Source organism: Copadichromis virginalis, linkage group LG17, assembly GCF_057382275.1.
Source record: "Copadichromis virginalis isolate Kocher_CV1m ecotype Utaka linkage group LG17, C_Virginalis_male_GT1.1, whole genome shotgun sequence".
Classification (NCBI taxonomy): domain Eukaryota; kingdom Metazoa; phylum Chordata; class Actinopteri; order Cichliformes; family Cichlidae; genus Copadichromis; species Copadichromis virginalis.
Genome location: NC_140634.1, coordinates 7,848,897 through 7,874,483, shown reverse-complemented (window position 1 = coordinate 7,874,483; position 25,587 = coordinate 7,848,897). Strand labels below are relative to the sequence as shown.

Below are 25,587 nucleotides of genomic sequence, written 5' to 3'. Positions count from 1 at the left end.
CTGGAGACATTATGTCTCTTGGCTGGTTCAGATACATGCACAAGGTGATTCCATTAGTTTCAGTTTGTGTCAATTCAGTTCTTCTATTATGTTTGCTGTTCCTTAGAACTAGATAGTCCCTCTCCTCTCTGTAGCTATGGCACCGCATCCATACACACTTTATTAATGACACTTTCAGACAGTTATTAAACAGTAGCTTATAAACTATGACTCAACTCTCAGAAGTGAAGTTATTTACTGCTCTCTTGTTTTGGAGAAGCTTATGGATGGTCCGTTCTGCTTTCTGATGTAATAAACACAAAAACACAGCTATTTTTAGAGTTGTAGAAATAGCTTTAGTCAAGACTTGTTAACCAGACCTGACACAGACTTGATGCAGTAACATAAAAAAGATTTTTAAGAGCTTTTCTGTAAAAGATGTGAAATTGCAGTGTGTCCAAATGTTTGCCTGGTGCCGTGTATATAATGTGTAAAGACTCAAGAAGATAATTTTTTCTGGTAAACTGCTGAATGCAGTCAGTCATAAAGCTCCACTTCATTTCAGCCCTCTTCTTTGTCCTTCGGCTTCTCCCTTTAGGGGTCGCCACAGTGGATCGTCTGTCTGCATCCCATCCTATCCCTAATATCCACTGCATTCCACTACAATCATCACATATTATAGGAGTGGTGTGTAAAAGGATTTTTTTTTTTTTTAAACTGTGAAGGAGTGAGAGCATAAACTGTTCTCTACACCTAAAATCAATGGTGGTACAAATCAGGATTGCTTCTCGGTAACCTCTGTGTTTCTCTCCCCCACGCTCCACTTTACACCTCTTCTCCTTCTCCTCCTCCTTCTCTCTGCCCTCCCTTGAACAGTTACTTCTCCCCTCCTTATCAGATGCTATTTTTACATTCTCCTCCTCCTCCTCCTCCCAGCCCTGCTCTCATGTTCCCCTCCTCCACTTGAGGAGTTGAGCATCCATCTGTTTTCGAAATGAAACGATGACTTGTTTGTCGGATGTGGTGTCTGCTCAGCTGCTTTATGAGTCAAGGCTGTTTACGCATATGCTCCATATATACACATATATGTCTGTGGACAGGATGGTGATTTACAGCAGTTGGCTCGTGTGGATAACAGGCATCTTCGGTACATAAGGGGATGTTATACTGATGCTTATTCATCTTGTTGTTGAGAGCGATAACTAATCAAAGATCATCTATTAGTTCCTTTTAAATTCTAAAAATGTCAGTCGGACAAATCAAGCAATTTGAAAAGAATTTGAATTTTTCTTCAGCACAGAAAACAATTTTATTATCAATTTTTCTTTTTCATTAAAGCCAACTGTAGTTTTTTTATGTTCACTGCCTGAATTTAAATGAAGGAAACTGATTATTTCTAAAAAGAAAAAGAATATAAAAACAACACAGACAAATAAAATAACTTCAGTGCATTCCCAGGCCTCCACAGTACACTCGATCAAACCATTTTTTAAACTTCTCATGACAGCGAATAAAGACGGCAGGAGTGGAAGCAATCTGCCGACTTGGCGTGCACACTCGGCATTTCGGCACGCACTTCTGCATATTAAGCATCACACACTGTGATTTCAGGGAAGGACGCGAGTACAGTCCCCTCAGCAGGTTACGTTTAGACAGACACATCAGGGAGTGTATGCTGAGGCATTACAGCGCTCTGCTTTCTGTTCCGCTAAACGCTGAAAGTCCGGCTCACCGGTGCAGAGCTGCTGCCACTGGGAACATCTTATTAATTAGGTTTTACGAGGATTAATTGTTGGAAGTCGAGTATTTCCTGCAGAGCAAGAAGAAAAACTGCCTCGTTTTCAAACGGAGCTTCAACTAGAGAGTTGAACTTCCTGTCAGTGTATGTTGGTGCTCATATTGCAGGGTCAGTGCTGTGTTATCTTGATGATAAAATGTAATTAGTTACAGTAACAGTACTGTTTTTTAATTATGTTTTGAATCCAAGTGACTAATACATTATTCCATTTCTGGCCACAGGAAAATCTGTTTCAATCATGCTAAAGTCACACTAGTGAAAACAGTAAATGAGACAGCTGCATGACCAAAATTATTGTAACCGAGTGACGTGAACTGCATTAGTGAGTTTGGTGCACCGAGACAATAATAAAATGTAGTGAAAATGCTATGATGTTGCGATTGATTGGAGTCAAGTTGGCAATTATATGCAATCCTTTTGCGATAATATGCCGATTAAATGCAACAAATCATTAAAAAAAAACCCTGCTGCACCTGTTAATGTCTAAATACACAGCATTTAAAGTCCAGCCAGAACGTCATAGAAGAGAAATTCAGATATTACTCCACAAATAGTGAAATAATTAGTGCAAATTTCTGCTCAGCAAGCTTTACTTTATATAGCAGTGTAATAGGCGAGTTTGCAAAGAGATGTGTTGCATCCGTGCAGCCTGACTCAGATAGATTGCAATGTAATCTGGTAATCTTTCTGCATTTATAAAGTAACTGAAAGTTATTTGGGAAGCTTCTCCAATCTGGCTGAGAGTCACGGCAGACATTTCAAAACCAGACTGCCGATGTTTACAGACAGGTTGCCTCCCACCAGGCCACTTGTGCAACTGCAAGCATTTGCCAGACATTCACCAGGCAACTGTTGCTAGCAGGTTGCCATATATCTACAACTACAGCTACAACTGTGACTGAGCTATTAGTGAATGCGAAAAGAGAAATGGTCAAATTAATCTCAAATAAACCTTTGAACAAAAGTATATATCTGAAATGTTTCATCCAGAAATATTCTTACCTGGATAACAATTCTTAAAATTGCATCTATTATTTGATTCTTGTTGCAAAAATACAGAATCTATGAGGACACAAAATCAGCTCTTGTCAGGCTGTGGGCACAGGAGGGAGTGCAGTATGACTGAAATCCTCAGTTCGTCATGAAGTTCGTCATTTTATTCTAGTTAATTTACTGTATTAAAAACAGTAAAATGTGTTAATGTATGCATGAGGTGTGAAGCTATGATAGATCATCATTGTACACACAAACCGGGACATTAACACATCACCATAACCTTTTATATGTGCGTTAGAGGCACACATGACAGTCTGCAGTCTTCTCCCAAGTGATAGATGCTGCTGCTGACAAAATACAAAAGCGATTTTTGGAAGCTGTCAATCAAACACAGGTTTCTGCAGTCAGCTTCCTCTTTCAACACCGCCTACTCTGCTCGCCAGCAGTAATGACATCACTGTTGGCTGCGTGCAGGAGTCTGAGTCTGAGCCTGATGAAGATCAAGACCTGTGACCTCAGATTACCGTGTCTTTGATAAAGCATGTCCAAAAAAATAAAGTTAACAAAACTACAACAAAGAAAAGAGGCCAAGAAAGAACAGCTATATCATACTTAAAAATGACAACATGGTACATAACATGCTACTCAAAATAATTAGCATTTGTCTCTTTAAACCTGTGACTATGCAGTTACTGAAGTGACAAATCTGTCACAGGGGAAGACTTTACCGACTCCCTGTGGGGTTTTATCAGTTTAGTAGCTTGAATAGAGGATGTCTTTGTTGACCACACGGTGTCCTAACAGAGAGGTCACAGCCACGTACGCACACCAGCCATGCTGATAGGATCACTGGTGCAGAGTATTATCAGAGGCGGATCTGACTGAGTGCGACAGGGTATCCATGGGAGGTTTATCCGTCACGGATCCAGAAGGCAAAACTGACAGACTGGTACCCGTTTCCAACAGCAACTAAGGACGTGATCATTTTTTGATAACGTTACTGGAGTAAAAAACAATGATTGATTTTAAGGCAGACGAGTGCATTTCAAAGGTCAAAATCAATGAGAGTTACGGTACGGCATTCACGCCAGAAACCAGCGGTTCGTGGAAAGAGCAAGTTGGCGGTTTGTTGAAAGTTACCACACACATACACTCACACAATGAAAACAGCTTGTCAGCCCCCAGAGATAAAATGGTGCGGATGGTTAATAAAGAATGTGAAATCTAAAATATCCATCGCTGTGTATATTAGTGGGTTTCTTCCTGGTGTTTCTACATGAGGCATAAACATAGGCCTATAATTAGACTTGTTGCTGTGAAAATCCCAACCCTGTGCACGCCTGCTGTCTCCCTGCTTCTCTGAGCCTCGCCACGCTCCGAACATCCTCATACTTTTTTATCATTTTAACCTCCCGAGTATCAGCTCGGAGGTTATTTTCTGTTATTTTTTATTGTTATTTGAAGGCATTTCTGTTTATTACATGCTTGCTGGTGGGAAGGACGGAGACGTTTATTTGATAGAGGTGGCGGACTGCATAAAAGCGGCTCCTCGGCTCATAACATGCGTACGTTATATATTCTGACGATACACAGGGGTGCCCGTATAACATTTTGAAATGTACCTCGTTTTGTGTAGCAGCTCCGGCGCAACACTTTAGAGCCTTGCCCATGGGCACTGTGGGAGACATAATGATGAATTTCTGTGAGTAAACTACTGAGCAGAAGATGTGCTCCCAGTGAAATTTAAACAGATGCTTTGCATTTTTCCAACTTTTCACTTAAACGCTATCAGTGACTGAAAGTGCAAAGAGATTTTTAAATGTTGACTGCATGACGTCTCCTGTTCTGGACTCTGTAGGAAGCATGTTGGAGATATTTTTCTTTCAGAAGTTGTCTTATTTAAGAAAAGGAACAACACATTTTGATAAATGGGCTGGTTGTTACATAGTGCTTTTCTACTCAGTGCACTTTGTTAACCTAATATTCACACACTCAGCTTCCATGAGGGGTGACTAAGGGTTCAGTATCTTGTCCAAGGGATACTTGGACATTGCAGGTTGGAGGAGCCAGGGATCAAACCACCGACCTTCTGATCAGCAGATGAATCACTCAACCTCCTGAGTCATAAGTTTTGTAGGTTGAAACAGACAACTATAACCTGCACGGTTAATGAACACAACAGTCCAATCGCACTCTTGTGGTCCTGAACAGGTGTCTCTGTGATTCAGAGCAGCTATCAATCATGATGACTGGCAGACTTTTCATAGCAAGAAGCTAATGAAAACAAACTGAACAAACATCAGTGTGATAAGGAGCCCTTAATAAGTCAGAGACCATATTGAGGGGAGCAGTTTATTTGACACGCTACCCGTCACGCTAACCCCCAACCCCATGCTCACCGGATGAACTATTCGAAATGGTGCATATTTAACAGGAGCTTGTTGACGACACTGAGTGCAGATGGGGTTTATTGCTTTATTTGAACATCTGACTCCTGTGATGTGAAAGTGCAAAACCGATCGGGGGGTCGTCACGCTCAGTCAGCTTCTCCCTCATTTCGAGGCATGACCTGGAAACGACCGACCTAATGTTGGCCCAACTGCAGGGATTTGATGTTCCCTGCTGAGAAATGACAGTGACGCTGGAATCAGCCTCTATTGTGCCCTTATTAACCAGCTTCCACACTTGCGCGCATGCAAACATGCACAATAATATATTGCCACCTCTTTCACTACCTTCCCATCATCACCGCTGCCGCCGCCAACGCCATGCTGTTGGATTAGGGGCTGATGCCTAATCTCCTGCTAATCCTGGCCTGTTAATCTGTGTGTTAGCAGTTCTTAGCTCACAGCATGATTTCTGAAGCGCTGACCACTGAGGGAATAACACACACATACTTACTGAGTCATTGCATATTTGTTTCTGGATTTTTCTGAATCTTGCCCTTCTCGACGTCTTTACATTCCGAGAAACTCTCATTACAGCTCGGGATACCTAAGTGTCCTTTTGGTTTGTTTCAGTGAAACAGTTGCTGCAGTAGCTGAAGTGATCTTTGCCTCCCCAGAGTTATCCTCATACTTGCACAAATGTGCACACTCACATGGAAAGATGCTGACTCTGTGCATCGTGGCACACACCATTTGGCACGTGCTGGGATTTTTTCACAGACTGGGTGAAGGGGAGAAAAGTGGTAGTTAGCTTAAGAGCCTTTAACTACTCCAAGAAATGACATAGAATTATGGCATTATGCAGCAGTGCTGGTGCCATGTGAACACACACATTGACACACACACATGCTGAGCAGCAGCACACCGAGCTGGACTATGGGTGGTGGGATATTTTAAGTTCACTAGCTGTACAAAATAAGAAAAGGCTCCCAAACTAGAGTTGGCCTGCACCACCCTCTCTTTTTTTCTGACTCTGTTTAGCTGTTTTTCTTTTGTCTTTTTTTTAAAACCCTCCTTTTCATTTTCATTTAAATTAAAGCACATTGTCAGAGCATATTAGCATTCATCTTTCCCTAAACATGTCTCTCTGTTGAAGATAATAAATATGGAGTTTATTTACCTGTGGCAAATAAAACTTCTTTTTGTATCTTTTTCTTCTTCCTTTCCTTCCTTTTCTTTTTTTTCCTTGTTCTCTTCGTCTTTTGACTGCTTATAGCATAGTAGGCAGAAAAGACGAACAATGACTGTAAGTGCTGACACTTTATGCTAATGTAACTTGCCTGCAGATCTGACATTATTTCATTTTTAGACACCGAATGAAACTGTCCGTCCACCACTTTGATTCAGATTCAAGTAATATCTCCATAGCGATCAGAGGGTAGTCATGAAAATTGATACAGACATTTATGCATCCCCAAGCTTGAATACTAACAGTATATCCTCAACCATGTCTCCATCAAGTTTCCATCAAGTGAGAATTTAGATTTTGGTTTGGCTTGGATTTTAATATTAATTAAAATTGATCGGCTTCAGCAGGACGGTGTATTTACTGCTAATTAGCACTATGTTACATGAAAAACTAAGGTAATCGATTTCACTATGGATTACATAGCATCAAGATGTTAACTCTCCAGTGTTAACAACACTCTCCGGGATCTGATCTTCCAAGATCTTCTTGTCCCTCTCTGAGGACAGAGACCCTGAACGTGGGTCAGAACGTGGTTCTTGTTCTGGTGCTGCAGTGAGTTTTTGCACATCCTTTTTCTCGGTGACTTGTCTCCTTTTACTGAAGAGGTTGCAGATGGAATTGTGGTTGATTAAGTAGCCAAATTCCAGCATTTCCAGTAAACCATTAAAGTGTGTTGAAGCACTTCTAATCCTTGTTCAGCTGCTGGAAGTAAACCAGCTGTACACCAAGACCCCAAGGCAGTACAGTGTTAGTGTTGTCTCCTCACTGCAAGAGCATCTGTGTGGAGTTTGCATGTTCTCCCTGTGCCTACATGGGTTCAAAAGTCCAAAGGCATGCTTGTTAGGTTAATCAATGATACTTTAATTGTAGCTGTGACAATGAGAGTGGTTTTGTGTCTCTCTCCTTGGAATAGACTGGTGACCTGTTCAGGGTGTTCCCCACCTTTCACCCAATGACAGCTTAGATAGACTGTCGCTCCTCGTGACCCGGAATTGGATGAGTTCTTAAAAATTGTACATTTTTCTTCTAAAGTTTCTGTTTTGTATGTAACATTTCAAAAATGGTGACCTATCACTTTGTTCTGTGTTGCTTATTTAATCTCATTCACATTAATTCAGTCTCCTGTCAGTTCAGCCCAGAGACTGATCTGTGACATCTAGAACCATGGGAAAATGTGCATTCCCCGACTGGTTGGCGAATAGTGTAAATGGTGATTGCATCACAACTCTCAAGCAATGTGCACATGATGTCACGTCTTTTATCTACACTGTAGTCACTTGTGGCACGAATGACGGACCCTACCACATACTTGCACTTTCCAGCGCACTTCTTTATTCGCTTGCTGTATACTCCAACACACTCGGCTGCAGCTTTTCAGCCGACAGCTACACACACAACAACAACAACAACCCCCTCAGGTCCCAGCACGTTTAATACAGGGGAGACATCATGAGCCGACGGAGCTCCGGTGTGTCAGCCTCCCCTGCAGCCACACCACGAACCACGCCCTGCCACACCACTGTAAAGCTAGCCATTAGTTTTGAGGCTGTTAAGCCTTGTCCGTTAGCTGTGTTGGTTAGCATCACTGCACTACTGAATAGAATGCTAATGAGAAACTGAACAGCAACAGAGTGTACAACAGGACTTGTATTATACATCACTTCAATTCTTTTGCTGTAAAAATAGTGGTTCCAGTTGCTATTTGGAGCAGATCTTCCAACTGGTTCTCGGCCAGTGTGAAGTATCTTCCCACTCTAATCAATGGTAAACACCATACTGTGTATTGCATCCGCAAGCATCAGGAAAAACAACATCCACCTCTCTTTCACTTTGAACTGGTAATTTTGTAACTAAGTGTCTATCAGTTATGACGTTAAATCACAAAATCACACAGAGAAGCTTTATCAGACTCTTAAAATGAGATTACAGCCACATAATTTACTCTTTTCCTCCTCCCTCTCGGTGTCTGCTTCTGCCTCCGTCGATGGTTTCTCAGTCCTCCCGTTCCTCCTTTCATTTCTATTTTATTGCCTCGCCACTCCTCTACTTCTCTCTCCTCTTCCATCATTACAGCTCGTGGTTCTCTCCTGCTCTGCCCTCCTTTGGCTTTTCACTGGATAGTAAAAAGGTAAAAGCGTACTTTGGGAGGAAGGCCATGTGGGACGTTAAATCACATACAGGTGCCCTTAAATGGTGAAGGGACTGTGACGGAAACACACACATGCACACATGCGTACACACACACACAGATGTACCATCAGCCCCTCATTTAGGTAGCAGTAATTTGGCTCAGTAAGTGACAGGGTTATTGTAAGAGGCTCATTAAGAAAGGGAAGCAGCGAGTAAACGTCTGACTCAAGGGAATAAATTCTAACCACTGTGCCACTTTTACTGCTCAGCAATAAGCTGCTTTGATGTGGTGTGTGATGTCAGGGCTGGGGCAGACTCGGGGCATGTGAGAGTGTGTGTATGTTAAAAATGCTGCTTCTTATACAGCGATTTCACATTTTATTTGTAAAGTGATCTAAAGAAAATGTGTATATATTTCCTTTTTTTTTTGCCCTGCTTATTTGTGAGCACTGTACCATGCGCACGGGTCTGTTGTTAAGCATCCAGAGGTCAGAGGTCACATTAGTTACAACGTGATAGGCTGTTACTGCACTAACTCAGCGCGAGGTCATTTCCCATAACTAACTTTCATCTCAGCAGGAGACACGGAAGAAAGGAGGGAAGGAGCGATGCAAGAATGAAAGGAAGGAGGCAGTGACAGTGAAATTGAGAGATGGAGAAACAGATTTTAGGAGAAGAGTTAAAAGGGAGGCAGGATGAAGTGAAAGACTGTTAGGAAAGTTAGAAGGAGTGAGGAGAGTCAGATGCCGGCACAAGGTCAGGAAATTGTTGCTTAATGAAGTGACAAAAAACTGGCGATTTGGAGGTGGTCTGATTTCTCAAAGCTGTGTCAGACAAGGAGAGTTTTGCTTAGAATTAAACTGAAGCTGATATTTATCATTATGAAAAATGACATTGCTATAAATAGTTTCTCATTAATATTGCCCCATGTTTATGTTATGTCACCCGACTCGGTTGCTAGATCCATTCAGCTAAGCATCTGCATGCAGGGTGATGCTGCCTCTAGTCTCACTGTGTAGACAAATACTGTAACACTGACACAAGATGATGCAGGCCCTAATGTGAGACAGTTATTTTAGCAAGTTAATATGCACTGACATACAGAGGTACAACTTTAAAGCTGGCTGCTGGCAGATAAATGAAGAGAAGCTGTATACGGAGCGGGATTGTTTCAGCTAGTGCGCCCTTTCATGGTTTGTACAGTTGCTGCAACAGGGAGGTGGAAAAGTTGTCAGTCTGCTTGTTGCTGTCTTGTTATGATAGAAATAATGAGAGAGTCTGTGCCAGCATTCATTCGTTCCTGAGAACACACACTGCATGAGAAGATGACTCACTGATAGGATGAGGTTATTTTTTTGTTGTTCTTGGACTTATCTGAACCTGTTGAAATATTTGTATAATTACTATCCTCATTAACTCATAAGGGTTGTCAAATGTTGTTATTACTACTTTGGAATATTGATAGTTTAATGGGTTGCAGTTCATTAAGTGTTGTGCAACCATACGCACACTGCACAAAGGTCTTGAGATAGCCTTTATTTCTTTATGTTTTGCTAGGAAACTGGAAAATAGCTGCAACGATTTATTGAAGCATGCAAACATAGATAGAAATGCAGGTTATAAGGCAAATGCATTGTATAATTCTTACATGCTTGAAAGTCATTATATGGGAACACCACCTGACTTCTGCCAATCTTCAGGAGCAGTTCTCCAGGTTTCTAGCACGACATTTAAAGCTTTTCCTTGGATGTTGGAGGAGGCCTCTAGAGGAGGTTGATCTGATATCCTCGTGTTGGTGTTGTTCCCAGATCATCATACTAAATGTTGTTCCAGGATCAACATTGCAAGTGACCAATCAGAATGTTGTGACATCATACTTTTGCGACTTCGGGAAAAACCGTCGTAAAACAAAAAACTGTACTAAAGCTGCGTGAAACCGCCTCTGTCCGCTGATCAACGGACCCTGACCCTAACCCTAACCGTAACCCTTTAATAAACAGTAAGCAGAATTGATATTGTCCTTGCAACATTGGAATTTCATAAATGCACGAATGGCTTGGCGCGCAAAAGAATAACGTCACAACAATGTGATTGGTCACTTGCAATGTTGAACCTGGAACAACATTTTCATGATGGTCTGGGAACAACACCAACACGAGGATATCAGATCATCCTCTAGAGGAGGCCAGTCCAAACTGAAAATGAGAGCATCAAAACTGCTGATGGTTTAAAGTTCAGCCCAGAAATTTATGTCAGTTTACGAGTTTGAGTTCATTTCATGTCTTTTTAAGGATAGAAGCAATCATAACAAAACCTGCCTCTTATAGACATCCGACAATCCTCCCTGTTGAGCAAGCACTTGGCTACAGGTGGGAGGAAAAGCTTGGTTTTTATTAGAAGGAAATCCCAGACAGGACCAGACTCAGCACGGGCCACAGCTGCCTAGACTGGTTGAGGTGAAAGGAGAGCAGAGATATGAAGTGTGAGCACTGAGAAACAAGAAAACAAACACTGAGCAGACTGGTGGGGCTCCTGAGCCAAACGTGTGCAGCGCTGTTTGTACTTTGTCTGATCATCAAACTTCTTCTTTTTAGACACATTTTACAAAAGAGATTGCAAACTGATTTATCAAGAACGGCTACTTTCAGACTTATTGTTTTGTTTTTGTTTTGAACAGGCAGCTGTGATGCACCACCCTAGGAGCGCTGTCATATTTTACTCCTTCAGCAGCTGAAACAGTCTGACGTATAGGCTCACATCTGGAAACTAGTCATCTGAGATACTTTAGTTATGGTTTATAGTGTGCTGATTCAGCTCGAGCGCATTCTGCCTGACCTCAGAGAAATATTATTGTGCAGTGTTGGTGCAGGTTACGTGATGGAGTACGTTTGCCGTGGCCGAGGGCGTAATTAGATTTACACGTCTCATTTAACCTGCTAGATGCCTCCACGGTCTCGAATATTGGAAGCATCTCATGAGTTTTTCAAGTAAAGCAAAATGGATATTTTTGTCACGGTGCAAAAAAATGGTCTTTTAATTAGGTAAATGGTCTTTTAATTAGGTAAAATTAAAGAAAGTGCACACTAAACAACTTTTAACCAGCTCAGCAAAGTTCATTTAGGTGCTTAATTATGATTAAAGATACGATTACAGAGTCGGTTTAGGGCTGCAGTGTGATGTTTTCACAGAAATGCTATAATAGCTTTGTAAGCAGTTGTGTGTGTGTGTGTGTGTGTGTGTGTGTGTGTGTGTGTGTGTGTGTGTGTGTGTGTGTGTGTGTGTGTGTGTGCTAGAAAGACACAAGATTATCCTCTATGTATGTTCCATTTAGAGTAACCTACAACCTCAGGGTGTTATGTCTGTATGAGTAACATCAAATGTCTCCCACCTTTGTCTGTGCGTGCATGTGTGTGTGTATGTGTGTGTGTGCTTGCATGGTTTAGATTAATAAAGGCTTATAATCTACATCTAATTTTAATAACTGGTGCATGTATTTATGAAATGCATTAACCTGATCTTCTTAATCGTGTGTCTGGTGACCTTGATCCACCTAATGATGGCCTCAAGGGGACAAGAGCGGGTTTGTGTGTGCGCATGCATGTGTGGGTGCCTGTGTGTTTGCACGGTATGTTTGTAACAGTTTTCCTGGACATTGCTAGATTTTTGTGGTCCATGTGATTATTACTTGTTCTGATGAAGTTTTCGGAGCTTTGATGTTCATCTTAAGCGTAATGTGTGTATTCTTATTGTTAGCATTGTGCTAAGCAAGTGTATTTGTGGGTATATAGGAGTCAGATTGGTTCCTTATTTTGGCCAGGCCAGTGTTTTTTAATATTAAGAGACTTACATTGGCTGGTTTATTTACAAATTTAAAAATTCACTTGGAAAAGCTTTTTTTAAAGGTGAATAAAGGTCCTATAACTTCCTTTTTTCCTGTATTTATGTAATTGTGGTTGTCATTGCAGCACGGTCCAAAAACGTATTAATTTATTTTTGCAGTCATTATTTTATTGAGCTCATAATGGAGAACAATGATTAGGCTGGAATGAGTTTAAAAAATCTATCTGGGATGAGCTTAGCCAAGCGTAAAGTCTGAAGGGAAAACAGCCCTCCAGCCACTTTAAGCACACATCTCATGTATTCAGTATAAAGAATGGTGTCGAGCTATGCTTTGAGAAATAGCCTGTTTTGTTTTATTTTTTCTCTTTTGACTGTGGCTGTGTTTGCTTTCTTTTCTAAACACGTATCTGTAGTAACAGTCATGTCACCACATTGATTTCCGCGTTGAAGCCCATGTTGATCTTATTGTGTCTAAGTGAACATTGTTTATGGAAGCTTATTTAAAGAATGCCAGACAAACCTAAGTCAAAATTTTGAATTAGTCTCTCAAAATTTCAGGTTATTACTAAGTAACTAGAAACTCCGACCAATGGTGATAGATACACAAAAGGACAAAAATAGACAAAAAGCATCCTCCAGGGGGTAAAGCGGTAAAACAACAAGAACATCGTCACAGACAGACACCCACACCAGCTCTTGGTGACTCTTTTAGTTATTGAGGGATGCCTAGCAAGGTCATCCATTCTGTAGATTTCCACTCTGTAGTCTGCCTTGTCATGTGTTCTGAAAATCCGGTATTTTCGAGTTTTCCCCTCAGCAGGTCACTCTGACCTGCAGATTCATGCATCAGCTTTGCAGCCGGCCTGAGTGCCATCTATCAGCCTGCATCAGCCCAGATCCCTCATGTATCAGGCCCAGGTGCCGTCGGTCTCCCACTATGCACAAAGAAAAACTTTTGGACATGGAAGAGACACAGCACGCAGCATATACACATATTCAGCTTAGGAGGATACTCAAACCTTGTTATATTGGTCGTTCGTGCTCAAATAACAATACTGTATGTTTGTACTCCAAGAATATATGTGGTATTATATAAAGTTTAAAAAAAGTATCTTCTAGGGTGAATCTATGTAATATTCCCATGTATTAAACACTCCAGTGTCAATTACTACCTGGTGTTGTACTTTGGTGTACTTTGAGTAACATAACTTGAAATTTCAAGTTATTAGGTCACAATTTTAACCTATTAACACGAAGATTACAGAATGAAAAGAAACATTCAGGGATGCAAGCAGGGTTATACGAAGCTTGGTTAGCATAGTTTGAATTAACCAATGGATGCAGCTACCGTGACGTCACAGATCAATTTCTGAAGTGTATTTTTACCATTTTGAAGCCTTGAGAGGAGAGTGGAAATCAGGTATTTGTTTGTGAAAACCTGCTGTTGGCTGCAGCACTGAGGCACAACTTTTACTTTCCGGCTCCTCGTCACGGTTTCACCACTCGCCATTTAAACAGTGGCAATATCCTATCCTGTTTTAGCAGTCCTTTTTCCTTTTGACTCCCAACAACCACTCTTCTCTTGAGACTAGTGGTTGCCGAATGGTTGCAGACAGGTCTCCTGAGTGCCAGAGGCTTTATTCACTTGACCCTGCATTTCCACCGTGGTTGTCACACATAAAAATGGCAGACAAGCTAACGTCAGATTTCTGAAAAACCTCATTAGATTTACTGCACTTCCGTCTTGGCTTTGCCTAACTTGTATACTTTCATTGGGGGAGCCAGCCTCGAGTGGCTTCTCAAACAACTGCTGGTTTTGGTACGTTCACCTTTTCAGTTTCTGCTTTTGAACTCTTTCCCATAAAGGTCGCTAACAAGTATGTTTGATGAAATGTCAAACATTAATAGACTTTGATTAAAAATATAGTTGTTTCTGATGATGATTGTAGTCACAGAGTCTTAGTAGAAAATCAAGTCTGATTAGGACTTTACTTTGAATAGAGTAGATCTAAGATAAGTGGTGATCGGGTCAATTTAAAGCAGTCCACTTGAGCTCTAATTAGCTACTTCAGCTGAAAGCTCATCAAATATTCTGTTGCAGAGGGAAAATATATATAACGACTTTTTCAAACCACGTACATTCCCCAGTAAGAATTGATTTAGAATCAGTAAAAGAGTGGTTTCTGCACCATGCAGGAGATGATAAACACCTTATGGAGCAAAATAAATAAACAAATAAAAATCTTCCCATGAACATAAAAATGTATTTTACCGCAGGGCAAATACCAATTACGTTACTATACCCAGAGGCTGAACCGATATGTTTTGCTGTGTCTGATACAAACCAGCAGCATGCCACCAGAACACTGACAGCGCAGCATTCGAGGGAGATTAATTAATGTGTACTTAAGTGACAAACTGAGATAAACAGACAGCTGCTGTCAAGTATTTAAAAAATAAACTGCTGCTTCAACAATTTGTCTTTGATTAAATGTGAGTGCTGCCAAAGTAGGAATGGTGGCTTGTCTTATTCAAAGTTTGCTTGTATTGAAGTTTAATTTGAGTTTCAGTTTACTCAAAAGAGGACTGAGCGTAGTCTCACTTTACAGCCAGTCCTCTGCCCCGTGTCACCCCCATAAACATAATACCCTTCCTGTTGCAGACTGGGCTTGATTTGGGCCTTTTATCCCTGCCTGGATGACTCTCTGTTTGCCCGCAGAGCGATGCAGGTAATCTGTGCTGAGGTTTGCTCGCTTGTCGAGACGAGCTCAGGTATGTCGGGGCTATCCCAAGGAATTCAGGGGGTGGGGAGATGAAACAGCGAGGGTGTGATGCAGAGAAGAAAGTCGCAGGCGTATGTTTTTGATGGGAAAAGGAAATGAATGCGGTCTCTTTGGCAACCAGTGTAAGCTGTCTGAAGGCAAAACTAAAAAGATGGTTTGAATTAAATGGATTTGCTAATGATGAAGTGCAAAATACCCTGCAGCACAACCAGGTTCTATAATGCAGCACTTAGCTCCAGGAGGGCTGTGGGAGTCTGTGATCTCTACTTGGCATTAAAGGAATTTTTCCTCATAAATATCACATCATGCATTTCCACATAATCAATACCAAAGTATTTACCTCCTCGGGATTCACGCCAACCTCATGAGGTGAAAAACGTGTTCCTCCAATAAAAAACAGGATAATCTGTATTTAAATGGATTTTGCTTTCATTGCATTCTTTGATCCTTGATCGCCAACTTTACCCAAACCATACTCTACTTACACGTGGAGATTATTGAAAACAAGTTGATTTTTCAACAAACTTTTATATCGATGCATATCAGAAAATATATAGTATATCTGTGAGCAGTCAGCCAGTATACTGGCCAAATAATTCATGTTGATCACAAATACCAGTGCCCACATCCAACAGGCAAACTACAGAAAGATGTTCAGTTTGTGCACAACATCAAGTTGCCGCAGTAACTCATTCACTGCCGATCAGATCTCCTGCAGTGTCGCATGTGTTTAGCCAACACTTACGTAGTAATTTTCAGGGGGATGCAGTCTGGTTAATTTTTTTAAAGATTGTTGGCAATGGCTTTGAATCATGCATGCACCTGAGAAACCACCCATCTGGAGTGTTCATCACCATGAGCAGCTGATAAATATTAACAGGGATAGCGCCATGGTAAAGACTGCAGCGGCATGTTTTCACAGGGTTGCATTAAGCTCAGCTGCCTTTTACGTCACAGCTGCTCTTTTGAAAACTTTAAATGAATTAAAAACACCAAACAAGCGGGTAGTGCTCTGCACGTGTATAACTTAGTGCGTGTGTGTGTGATTCTGCGGTCTTGTACAGTAATTATTCTGGTTTTTTTGTGATGACCAGTTTCCATTTTAGACGTTAAGAGTAAAAACAGGTTTTGCTGCTGTTGTTGTTTTTCCATCCTTGGCATCTTTGAAGGTTAAAGCTTGAGTTTACTTAGCTTAAGTAATAGTTTCTCACTGCTTCCTAGGTGACTCATCTGTTTTGAATACATAACCAAGGGCAGTGGTGAACTTGATTATTATACAACAAAATCAGAAACCTCACTGAGTTTGCCTCCTTCGAGTCCTATTCTCTCCCCTGTGCATGTTTGATCTCCTCTGTGCTCCTTTAACTTGATCTTCATTTTGAGGATACCTTTTGTATATATTGTACATATCTGACCAGTTCATTGCACCTAGTGGCACCAAGCACTGTTCTGGTTGTTGTCCTTGACTTTTTAGTAGAATTCTATGAAGGCGGGTTTCACTCTGGGGATGAGTTTATGGTGCGAAACCCAAAAATAACAAGTGTAGTTCTGTTTATGCTCCATACCTGGCACCGTTGGGCTTGGAACTGTTGAAAACTGCTGGAAACTGCTCAGTCACAGCTGGTTATTGCTGCTGAAACCCTACACTAGAGATAAAATTAAACAAACAGTGGATTCACAGTGAATATGCAGATTTGAACAGTTGAGTTTTGAGTTGGGATTTAAACTGGGGGAGAGAACCAATGTTTCTTATTTCTGGTGGTAGAGAGTTCCACAGCCTGGGAGCAGAGCAGCTGAAAGCTCTGCTTCCCATGGTGGTGAGGCGGAAGGAAGGTACAGCAAGCTGGATAGAAGAAGAAGATCGAAGTGAACGGGCAGAACAGGTAGTGGTTAACAGGTCAGAAAGGTAAGGAGGAGCGAGGTTATGAATGGCCTTGAAGGTGAGCAGAAGAGGTTTGAATATTATCTGGAATTTCACAAGAAGCCAGTGAAGTTCCTGAAGAACAGGGGTCATGTGCTGGTAGGAGGGGGTTCTGGTGATAATGCGAGCAGCAGAGTTCTGAACCAGTTGAAGCTTATGGAGGGATTTTTGGGGGAGACCATGGGACGTAACAAGACTGTGGACAAGAATGGACTGGGTGTCATCAGCAAAACAGTGAAACTGAAGATCAAATTTGCAGAAAATGGTACCTAGAGGGAGGATGTATATTATGAAGAGAAGAGGGCCTAAAACTGAGCCTTGAGGTACACCAGAGGTGACGGGGAATAGACGAGAGCGGAATGATCTTAGTTGAATAAACTGGGAACGGTCGAGGAGATATGATTGAAACCAGGCGAGGGGTGTGTCAGAGATGCCGAGAGAGGAAAGTCTGTTTAGAAGTACAGAGTGAGAAATGGTGTCAAAGGCTGAGCTCAGATCTAAAAGGACGAGAATGGTGAGAAGACCAGAGTCAGCTCCGATTAGAAGATCGTTAGTGACTTTAAGTAAAGCATGTGACATGAGCGAAAACCAGATTGAAATCTCTCATAGATTATTAACCAGGTGTAAATGAAGTTGAGCTGCAACCACTTTTTCGAGTATTTTAGAAATGAAGGGTAGATTGGAAATCGGACAGAGGTTGTTACAGTTGTTAGGATCTAAAGAAGGGTGTGCTCATATAGACGACCAGGGGTAAAGCTAAGCCAGAAGTGAGAGATCAGCCAAAGTATTTATTTGTTTAGAGAGGTTCCTGGATATCTATTTTAGTTGAACCCTGTGAAAAAAAGAGAAGAATACTGGCATCTACCCTAGTGTGCAAATGCAGTGGTTGATATGCCAGCGCATGAGACCAGAGACGCTCCGCAAAGATGGGTTGAGTCCAAAGCAAACTTCATTTGAGGCAAAAATATTTCAGGAAGCTGCAGGTTTTAGGGATAAAAGTTAGGAAGTTTAAGACGTAGCTCAGAACAAAGGATTCACTTGTTAAACTCTGTCTGCAACCCCCGCCCCCACACACCTATTTGACATGACAATTGAAGGGCTCACATGTTTTATAACCTTCTAAAGCCATTAATACAACACATCTCGCTGCATACTTTAGCAATTCAGGAAATTTTTGCCTTTATACCTGATTGAATACCACAAATGTGGCCAATTCAAACAAAACCCAGCTAGGGTTGGGTAGCTGTTAACCTTGAGGCATGAAGCATTTTAAACAGTTGGGTGTGGAGTTAAAAAAAAAAGAACGTAGATCACATTTAAACCATTAAGGAATAGAAGCACCTTACAAAACCACAGCAGGGAAATTATGAACATAACTGGTATTATCGTGCATACCCTTCATACCAGGTATCAGAAGACCTCTCATTATGTGGCCACGTGTGATTGGATGCACACCACAGACACGCACACACACACACGCAAAGTTGTTTAGTCATTTCTGTTTGCAAATGTCCAGCACAGGACCAGTTGGGTAAAGCCATTTCTTCCCTAGTAAATTCCTGGATTTTCTCATCCATAGACTTTACTTGGTTGCAGCATCCATGTATATTAACAGACCTTTAAGTATATTTCATCGGTCTCAAAGATGACTCTATCCGCAGGTATCAGAGGATCTTCACTGACCATATAGCCCAGGCTCTTCCCATTTCATGCTTTCCTTCCACGGGCTTCTACTAATCTCGTGTTGGAGTTGAACAAGTATGTACACCTCCATTCATGTCGCATACATAAGTGTGTGCAGTAGACCCCTGGACACATGTAACAGGCATACAAAGTCCTAAAAGAATGAGGCCCTTTCCAGCGTCCAAATGTTCCTTAAGCAAAGGAACGTCACCTCATTGTTGGTGTATTTACGCTAACACTTAGAGCTCTCCTCCTGTAATTGAGTCACATGACTCTTGAACGGGGTCAAAGAATCATGGAAAAGTAACACATATATACACAAATATATATGTGTTATGTATGCTTTTCTTATCTGAAATAGGCCTTGGGCACTAGGAGATGGATTATGTCAGTGAGGGTTCCCGTAAGTCTAGTGCAAAATGTGTGTTTACCCCTAAGGAAGCTAACTTAACTAAATATATGCTGTAGCTCGAGGGCAAAAAACAGTGTGAGCAACCAGATTTCTCCTCTCCCCTGCTCCACTTTACTCCAGGGCACTTAAAAGTTGTGTCTCGCTTAAAAGGAGTTTCTGCCATTTTGACAATCTCACTCTGCCTCTGTGTGCAGATGAATGCCCAATGCCTCTCCATTTCCCATCACGAAACCCTCGAGCAAGCCGCTTAATCCCAGATAACCTGCACTTTGATGGACCCTCTGCTTTTTTCCCCCGGCTCCTTTAAATGCACTTTCATGTGTGGGCGAGCGTGTTTGCAAGCTTGCTTTTTGTACACATGTGTTAGTGTGTAACCGCTGCACTCACTTCTGTCTATCCAAATAAATTACGTTTTTATAGCAGGATCCCGGTTGCTTCCATTACCCAGAAACCCAGGAATGCAGTAGAGCGTATGTGTTTGTAGTAAAAAAACCAACAAAAAACAAAAACGCCCCCGTGTCTTCACGGTCGGTAAGCAAACCGACAGCGAAATGCTAACATTAGCTGCTGTGCACGCGCACTCGAAGATGGCCTCAGGGTGTAGTTTTCAGAGCCCTTATGACGACTTTCTGTTTTATTTTTATTTTAAGTTTTAGGTTGGATTGACACCAAATACTAAACCATAAATTTTGCCATAAATAAATAGCCCAAGTTTGTGCTTTTTCTGTCCAGTAGTGAGAATGAAATATGTATGGGAATGGGAAATGATCTCCAAAATATACACTGTGGCGGAAAACAAGTGCAAGAAGAAAAAAAAAAGTGCCTCTGGTCTTCTACTTCACTGCTTTGCCCAAATGTTTGTGCAAATCCAAAAGTGCAAGCACTGACTGAAAGAATGTTTTTTTAAAAATAATTTTTAATAAATTTTCAATCGCACACTTAAGATTTTCATATTGAATACAAAATCTCCAGTTGATAAAATAGCATTTAAAAGTTAAAATGCTGTTAAAATGGAATAAGCTATTTAGTAAAGGATTTATTTGTACTATCAAATGCTTGAAAAAGTAGCACCCATGAATGATTTCTACCTGTCCAATCAGAGACAAATCTGCAGAGCTGTGTGGAAAATTGGCCAAACTGATCGTATAATATCAAACTGTATATTTGACTAAATATGTGATTGAATGTTTGGAACAACTGGCAGTGAGGCTGTAATTACGGCGCACAAAGATGAGGATTCAGTGATTATCGCCGGAAATCAGATTGAAAGGACTGTGGGCGTCGTGAAAATTCACAGCTTAAGTGTGAGGATGTGATTAGTGTTCTTTTTAAGAGCTTCTTCCAACGTGAGTTAATGATGAGGCTCGCCGCTCAGTGAAGAAGCAGGTGTGACTGGTAGATTTTTTTGAAAGCTCAGATGAGTGAAGCGTCTCATCTCAGACCTACACTTGACACTAAAGACCGAATGAAAGAGAATATCTCGGTGTTAGAGCTGATGGGCGTGTGACGGGTTTAACGCCGTGACTCTGTGCAAGGCAGTGAAACAAACATTATTCCAAATATCAAAAGCAGGATGTGAGAAACGAAGCAAGGTGATACAAAAGTCCTATTTCCTGCAATCCAGATGCCACCATTTATCTCGCTCTCGGTTATCGGTTAACACACACACACACAGAGTCACACACACACACACACATAACAACACACACACACACACACACACACACACACCACCCAGTGCCAATGAAAGATTCATGGAGCAGTGATGATGAAGGCATCTCCCCTTCTGCTCCACTTACTGCAGTGGACACACACACACGCACACGCACACACACACGCGAGCGCACCCACACCAACAGACCTGCACACACACACCCGATTCCCGAAACTGTTAAGAAGGCAGAGAGCAGTGATGCACATAGCCTTGGGGTACTTACTCACCCTTAACCCTTCCAGACGTAGCCACATAAACACCCACACACACACACACACACATCCTGAAGGCAACCAGTCCATGCTGCAGACTGCTTTTGAGACTTTGTGAATGTTTATTTGTGTATGTGGGGAAAAGAATATTCAATTTTTTTCAGTTTCTGGGAATCCCCATGAGACCAGAGACAAAAAAATAATAAAATGCTGAAGGCGGTACATTTTCACATTTTGATTCTGCATTTCTGTGATGTTTGAATGTCATGATCAGACAACGACCGAATTATTCGTTTTAAATGGAATGAAAATGTCATTCTTTTAAAAATATTTCCCAAAAGTTTTCAAACAGAGCAAGGAATTTTTAACACAGCTTTTCCAAACAGCCTAGTTTTATTCTGGATGCTCAAATTATTTTACTTTGCAGACAGAAACCAAATTATTTCAGAAAAAATAAAATACCAGGGTCAAAGCATAGCTGGATAACAGCCTGGAGTCGGTGGTTGTAGTTTTCAATAAGTCTCACACACATCTCCTGAGAAATCCCAGCCCGGTTTTCTTTGACGAATCTGCCTAGCTCCTCCAGATTCGATGGTTTGTGGCATATACCTTGGTCTTCAGTTCAGCCCACAGATTTTCAGTGGAATTCAAGTCAGGGCCGGTACATCCCAGTCAATCAATGTTCATTTTGGTCTTCGGGAGGTAGTTCTTCTCCAGGAGCGACGCATGTTCTGTATTCTTGTCGCGTTGGAAGACAAAGCAATGACCCGGACCCAGTTTTTGCCAAAGGATGCGCTTCCAGTATGGATAATCTTTCCAGACTTCAGCCTGGCTTGAACGTGTCACTTTTGTGGGAGTTTTTCTTGGTCTCCAACCTCTCTTCTTCACGACTTTCCCATCTTGGTAAACACGTCTCTCACTAGTTTTCTTTAGCTAGTCTTTGAACTCTTTTGCTTCCATCCTCTGTCAGGCTTGTTCTGTGTTGTGTGTCTCTCTGAATGTCTTGATGATACTTCTGACTCCAGTTTTTACAACTTGGAATTGTTGTGATAGCTTTATCCTTAAATATAACTATATCCGTCTTCTGCTTTGTGAGCATCAACAATTCTTTTAGCCTAAATGGATTTCTTTTGCTTTTGGCATGATGATTTCTCAAGTGACAGCTCAAACTGTTGCTGAGGTTTTTAGAAGATAACCCTCAGTTTTAGCATTACAATGCAAAAGAACGCATCACTGCACAGCAGTGGTTTCTGCTATGGCTAAATATTATAAGGTCCATTATCAGAGGGCTGATAATATCGACCTTGGTAATTTTTGTTTCTGTTAAATAAATAATATTGTTTGCAAACAGATGAATGAATATGAATGAATATGTTTAGTAATGCTAAATGCAATATGGGCTCCAACGAGGGACTTTTACAAAACGATTACAGACTTTAAATCAAGTTTACACACTTCCTCAAAAAGTGCAGACACACAAATATACAGTCCGAGGGGAAAGCAGGGCAAAAAAAGTCATTGTTGGTGCTATATATGAATCAGCTATACTGTATACACTGTAAATAGTGCTCATCTTGTCTGAATGCATAAAACGGTTCCAGCAGTGTCATAAATATTTTATGAGAAGCACCCAAATTCTTTACTCTGGCAAAAACATAGAAAGAGAGTGTCCTGCAGCCAAGTTGTAATTAAGTAGCCAAATATTAGCAGAGCACTACACACAAGGAACACACAGCAGATACAAGTTCATTTCGAAGTTTTCAAATACTAATGCAGCAGTAACTAAAGTGGTCCAACAGCATCTGCATACATGCCAGATCCTGCTAATCATGTGAGACCGGAGGGGTTGGCGAATAAATAGAAACAAAGCATGTTTGTAATACGTTAAGATGTCTGAGATGAGATGAAAGATTTCTGTTGTCTCATTCTGCATCTTATCGGCACAACTACGTAGAGATTAGCCTCATTGTAATTGTAACATCTTGATGTTTGGCAGGTATTAATGTTTTAATCTTTCTGAGGAGGTTAGCAAGTAGATGTGGAAATACCTGCCAATTACAAAGCAAAGCTACAGCTGATTGGAGCGTGAGTTATTTTGCGCGCATTAATTTAGCAGAATACAATTTTGTCCTCTTTGTAGCTCTAGATTTAGATATATTACAACAGTAGACTCAACGTGCACTCAAATGTTAACCTAAGATGGCGCTAGATGCAAATTCAGGGGGGCCTCATACTGTCCAGCAGTAGCTGACATATTTCAATCTAAGATAAAGTGGTGAACTGACTGTTGCCATCCCGATGAGTGATAATAGAATCGGTTACAGCTCCCGTCTGCACCTCGCTCTTCTTTAAGCCCGGTGTTCGTGGTTGTTCGGGATGGTGGAAAACGGACATGTTCGAAAGCTGACAAGTTCATTTATTAGATAATGTCAATTCAGTTAAGCCCAATTAATTAATTAGTGTCCCTCTCACTGCATCAGGTGAACATCTGAGGATGTGTCCTCAGGGCCCGACTTGCTGTACCAGCACAATGGAGGAGGACCTGGCCGGTTTGAGCACCAAAGAAACAGAGGGACTGATCAGAGAGGCCGGCAGGTCGCTGCAGGCTGTCTTCAATGGTCTCCACAGGAGCTTTGACAGTAAGTACGGTGTGTGTGTGTGTGTGTGTGTGTGTGTGTGTGTGTGTGTGTGTGTGTGTGTGTGTGTTTGTGTGCGAGACACTCATTACTAGCTGAGCTCGATAGCAAAGCTTCAGAAGTGAGCCCAGAGCAGTGTGACATTAGTGTGTTGTGTATCTTTTTGTTTGTTACAAGCTCTGCCCGTGCACACCGCTCAATACTACAGCTGGAGAGGGTGGGTGTGTGTGTCACTGTACAAAAGTGTGCGTGTGTGCGTCAAGGGGACCCCTGACTGGGTGCTATAATGAGAGCGGAGTCAGGCAGAAACAATGAAACACGATAAGCTGATCCCCTCATCTCAGGGGAGACACACACACACACACACACACCCACAAACAGAGGGGTGTCCCCTGGGGCAATGGCTGGTTCAGCTAATGAGCAGTTGACCCACTGAGGAGCCGTGTCTGCAGATCACTGCACATCAGAGGAAGAGAGAGGGATGTAAGGGAGAAAGAAGACTGAGATCTGCCGCTGCTAACACCAGCGAAACAGACGAATGCAACCAGAGAGAAATGTGTCATTAGCGCTGAGAAGAAACAATGTTTCAGGATAAAAATAAATAAAGAGAAAGACAAGTGAGAGCAGGAGGAGGAGGAGGAGAGGACAGTATTATTAGTCTGAAGGCAGCAGGCCACCTCGGTAGCAGTAACGTGGCCGTCCATCTGGATGTTGTTAGAGCAGACTGGCACTGGTCCATGGCCTTTGAAGCATGAGGGAAAAGCCCAGACCAGTATACTGCAGAGACAGCTCGCTGACTCCCTCGTTCTCTCCTATGGGCTCTCGCTCGCTTTTTATCCATCTGTCTGCAGAGATAAATTAAACCTAAATAAATCTTAAGTCAAATATTATAAACGAAATGTGCGTGTTGACTGGGCAGTGAAAATAGTTCATCTGCATCGTGGCTGTTTAACAGAAAGGCCGTTAAAACAAAAATGACAAATGACAACGTGTGAGGTGAAAAAAGCCGTTTATAGTAAGAAAGTCGCACTGAAAACTGACGCCTTCCCCTCACCTCTCTAGAGTTTTACAGTCCACCTCGGTTGTTTTTAGAGTTACGGTTCATAGCCCCATTACTTTGGCCCTGTCTCAGCAATATAGTCACTAGCTTCCACATGCACAGCCTGGCAGGTGCTCGTTCATCAAAATCCATCTGATAAACTCACTGTAACACTTCCTGCTCAGCACCAGCCTGCAGGTTTGGTATGATATCGGCCAGCTCTTGAATCTAGCTGCTAAAAAACGCCACATGGATTACTCAGCTCAGATGAAGCCAGACACAAATTAAAGGACATTTTTGGAGTGTCTGGAAACAGAAATCCAGATGATTGCTGTTGCTGTGTGTTCACTACACGTATAAATAGGTGTTTGTTTGCTACACTTGATGTGTCGAGCATGTGCATGTAATTCGCCTTGTTGTGGAGTTCTGGTTAAGGTGAGGCTCTTCTTCTCCTTCCCTCCTCCAGTGTATTTCACTGAGCTGCACGGTCGCTCCGAGCGCTCCCTGCAGGAGGTGCTGTCTCCTCTCGGCCCGCTGTACTCCCAGAACAGCCGTCTGTACGGGGATCTCTACACAGACCTGCGTCAGTACTATCGGGGCTCTGCTCTCAACCTGGACGAGAACCTGTCCGAGTTCTGGTCCCGCCTTTTGGAGCGCACATTCAAAGCCTCTGCACCCACAGATGTGAGTAAAGACAAAGTATCCTTTTTTTCAGAGACGCAAAATAAAAAAGGTGTGTAGGGAACTGACTCAGCTGAGAAAATAATGTTACAGCTAATTCCAGTTGGGTCCCCAAGTGTTGGCCAAA

The 25,587-nt window shown here is 41.8% G+C and overlaps 1 protein-coding gene across 1 annotated transcript in view; it reads left to right on the top strand.

The window, feature by feature from the left end:
* The window catches only part of gpc1a (glypican 1a), a 48,931-nt gene that overhangs the window by 7,487 nt on the left and 15,857 nt on the right, over positions 1–25,587 (top strand). The window contains exons 2-3 of the mRNA XM_085436118.1: positions 23,585–23,743; positions 25,246–25,463. Coding sequence (XP_085292244.1) covers positions 23,585–23,743; positions 25,246–25,463 — 377 coding nt within the window. The remainder of the gene's footprint in view (positions 1–23,584; positions 23,744–25,245; positions 25,464–25,587) is intronic.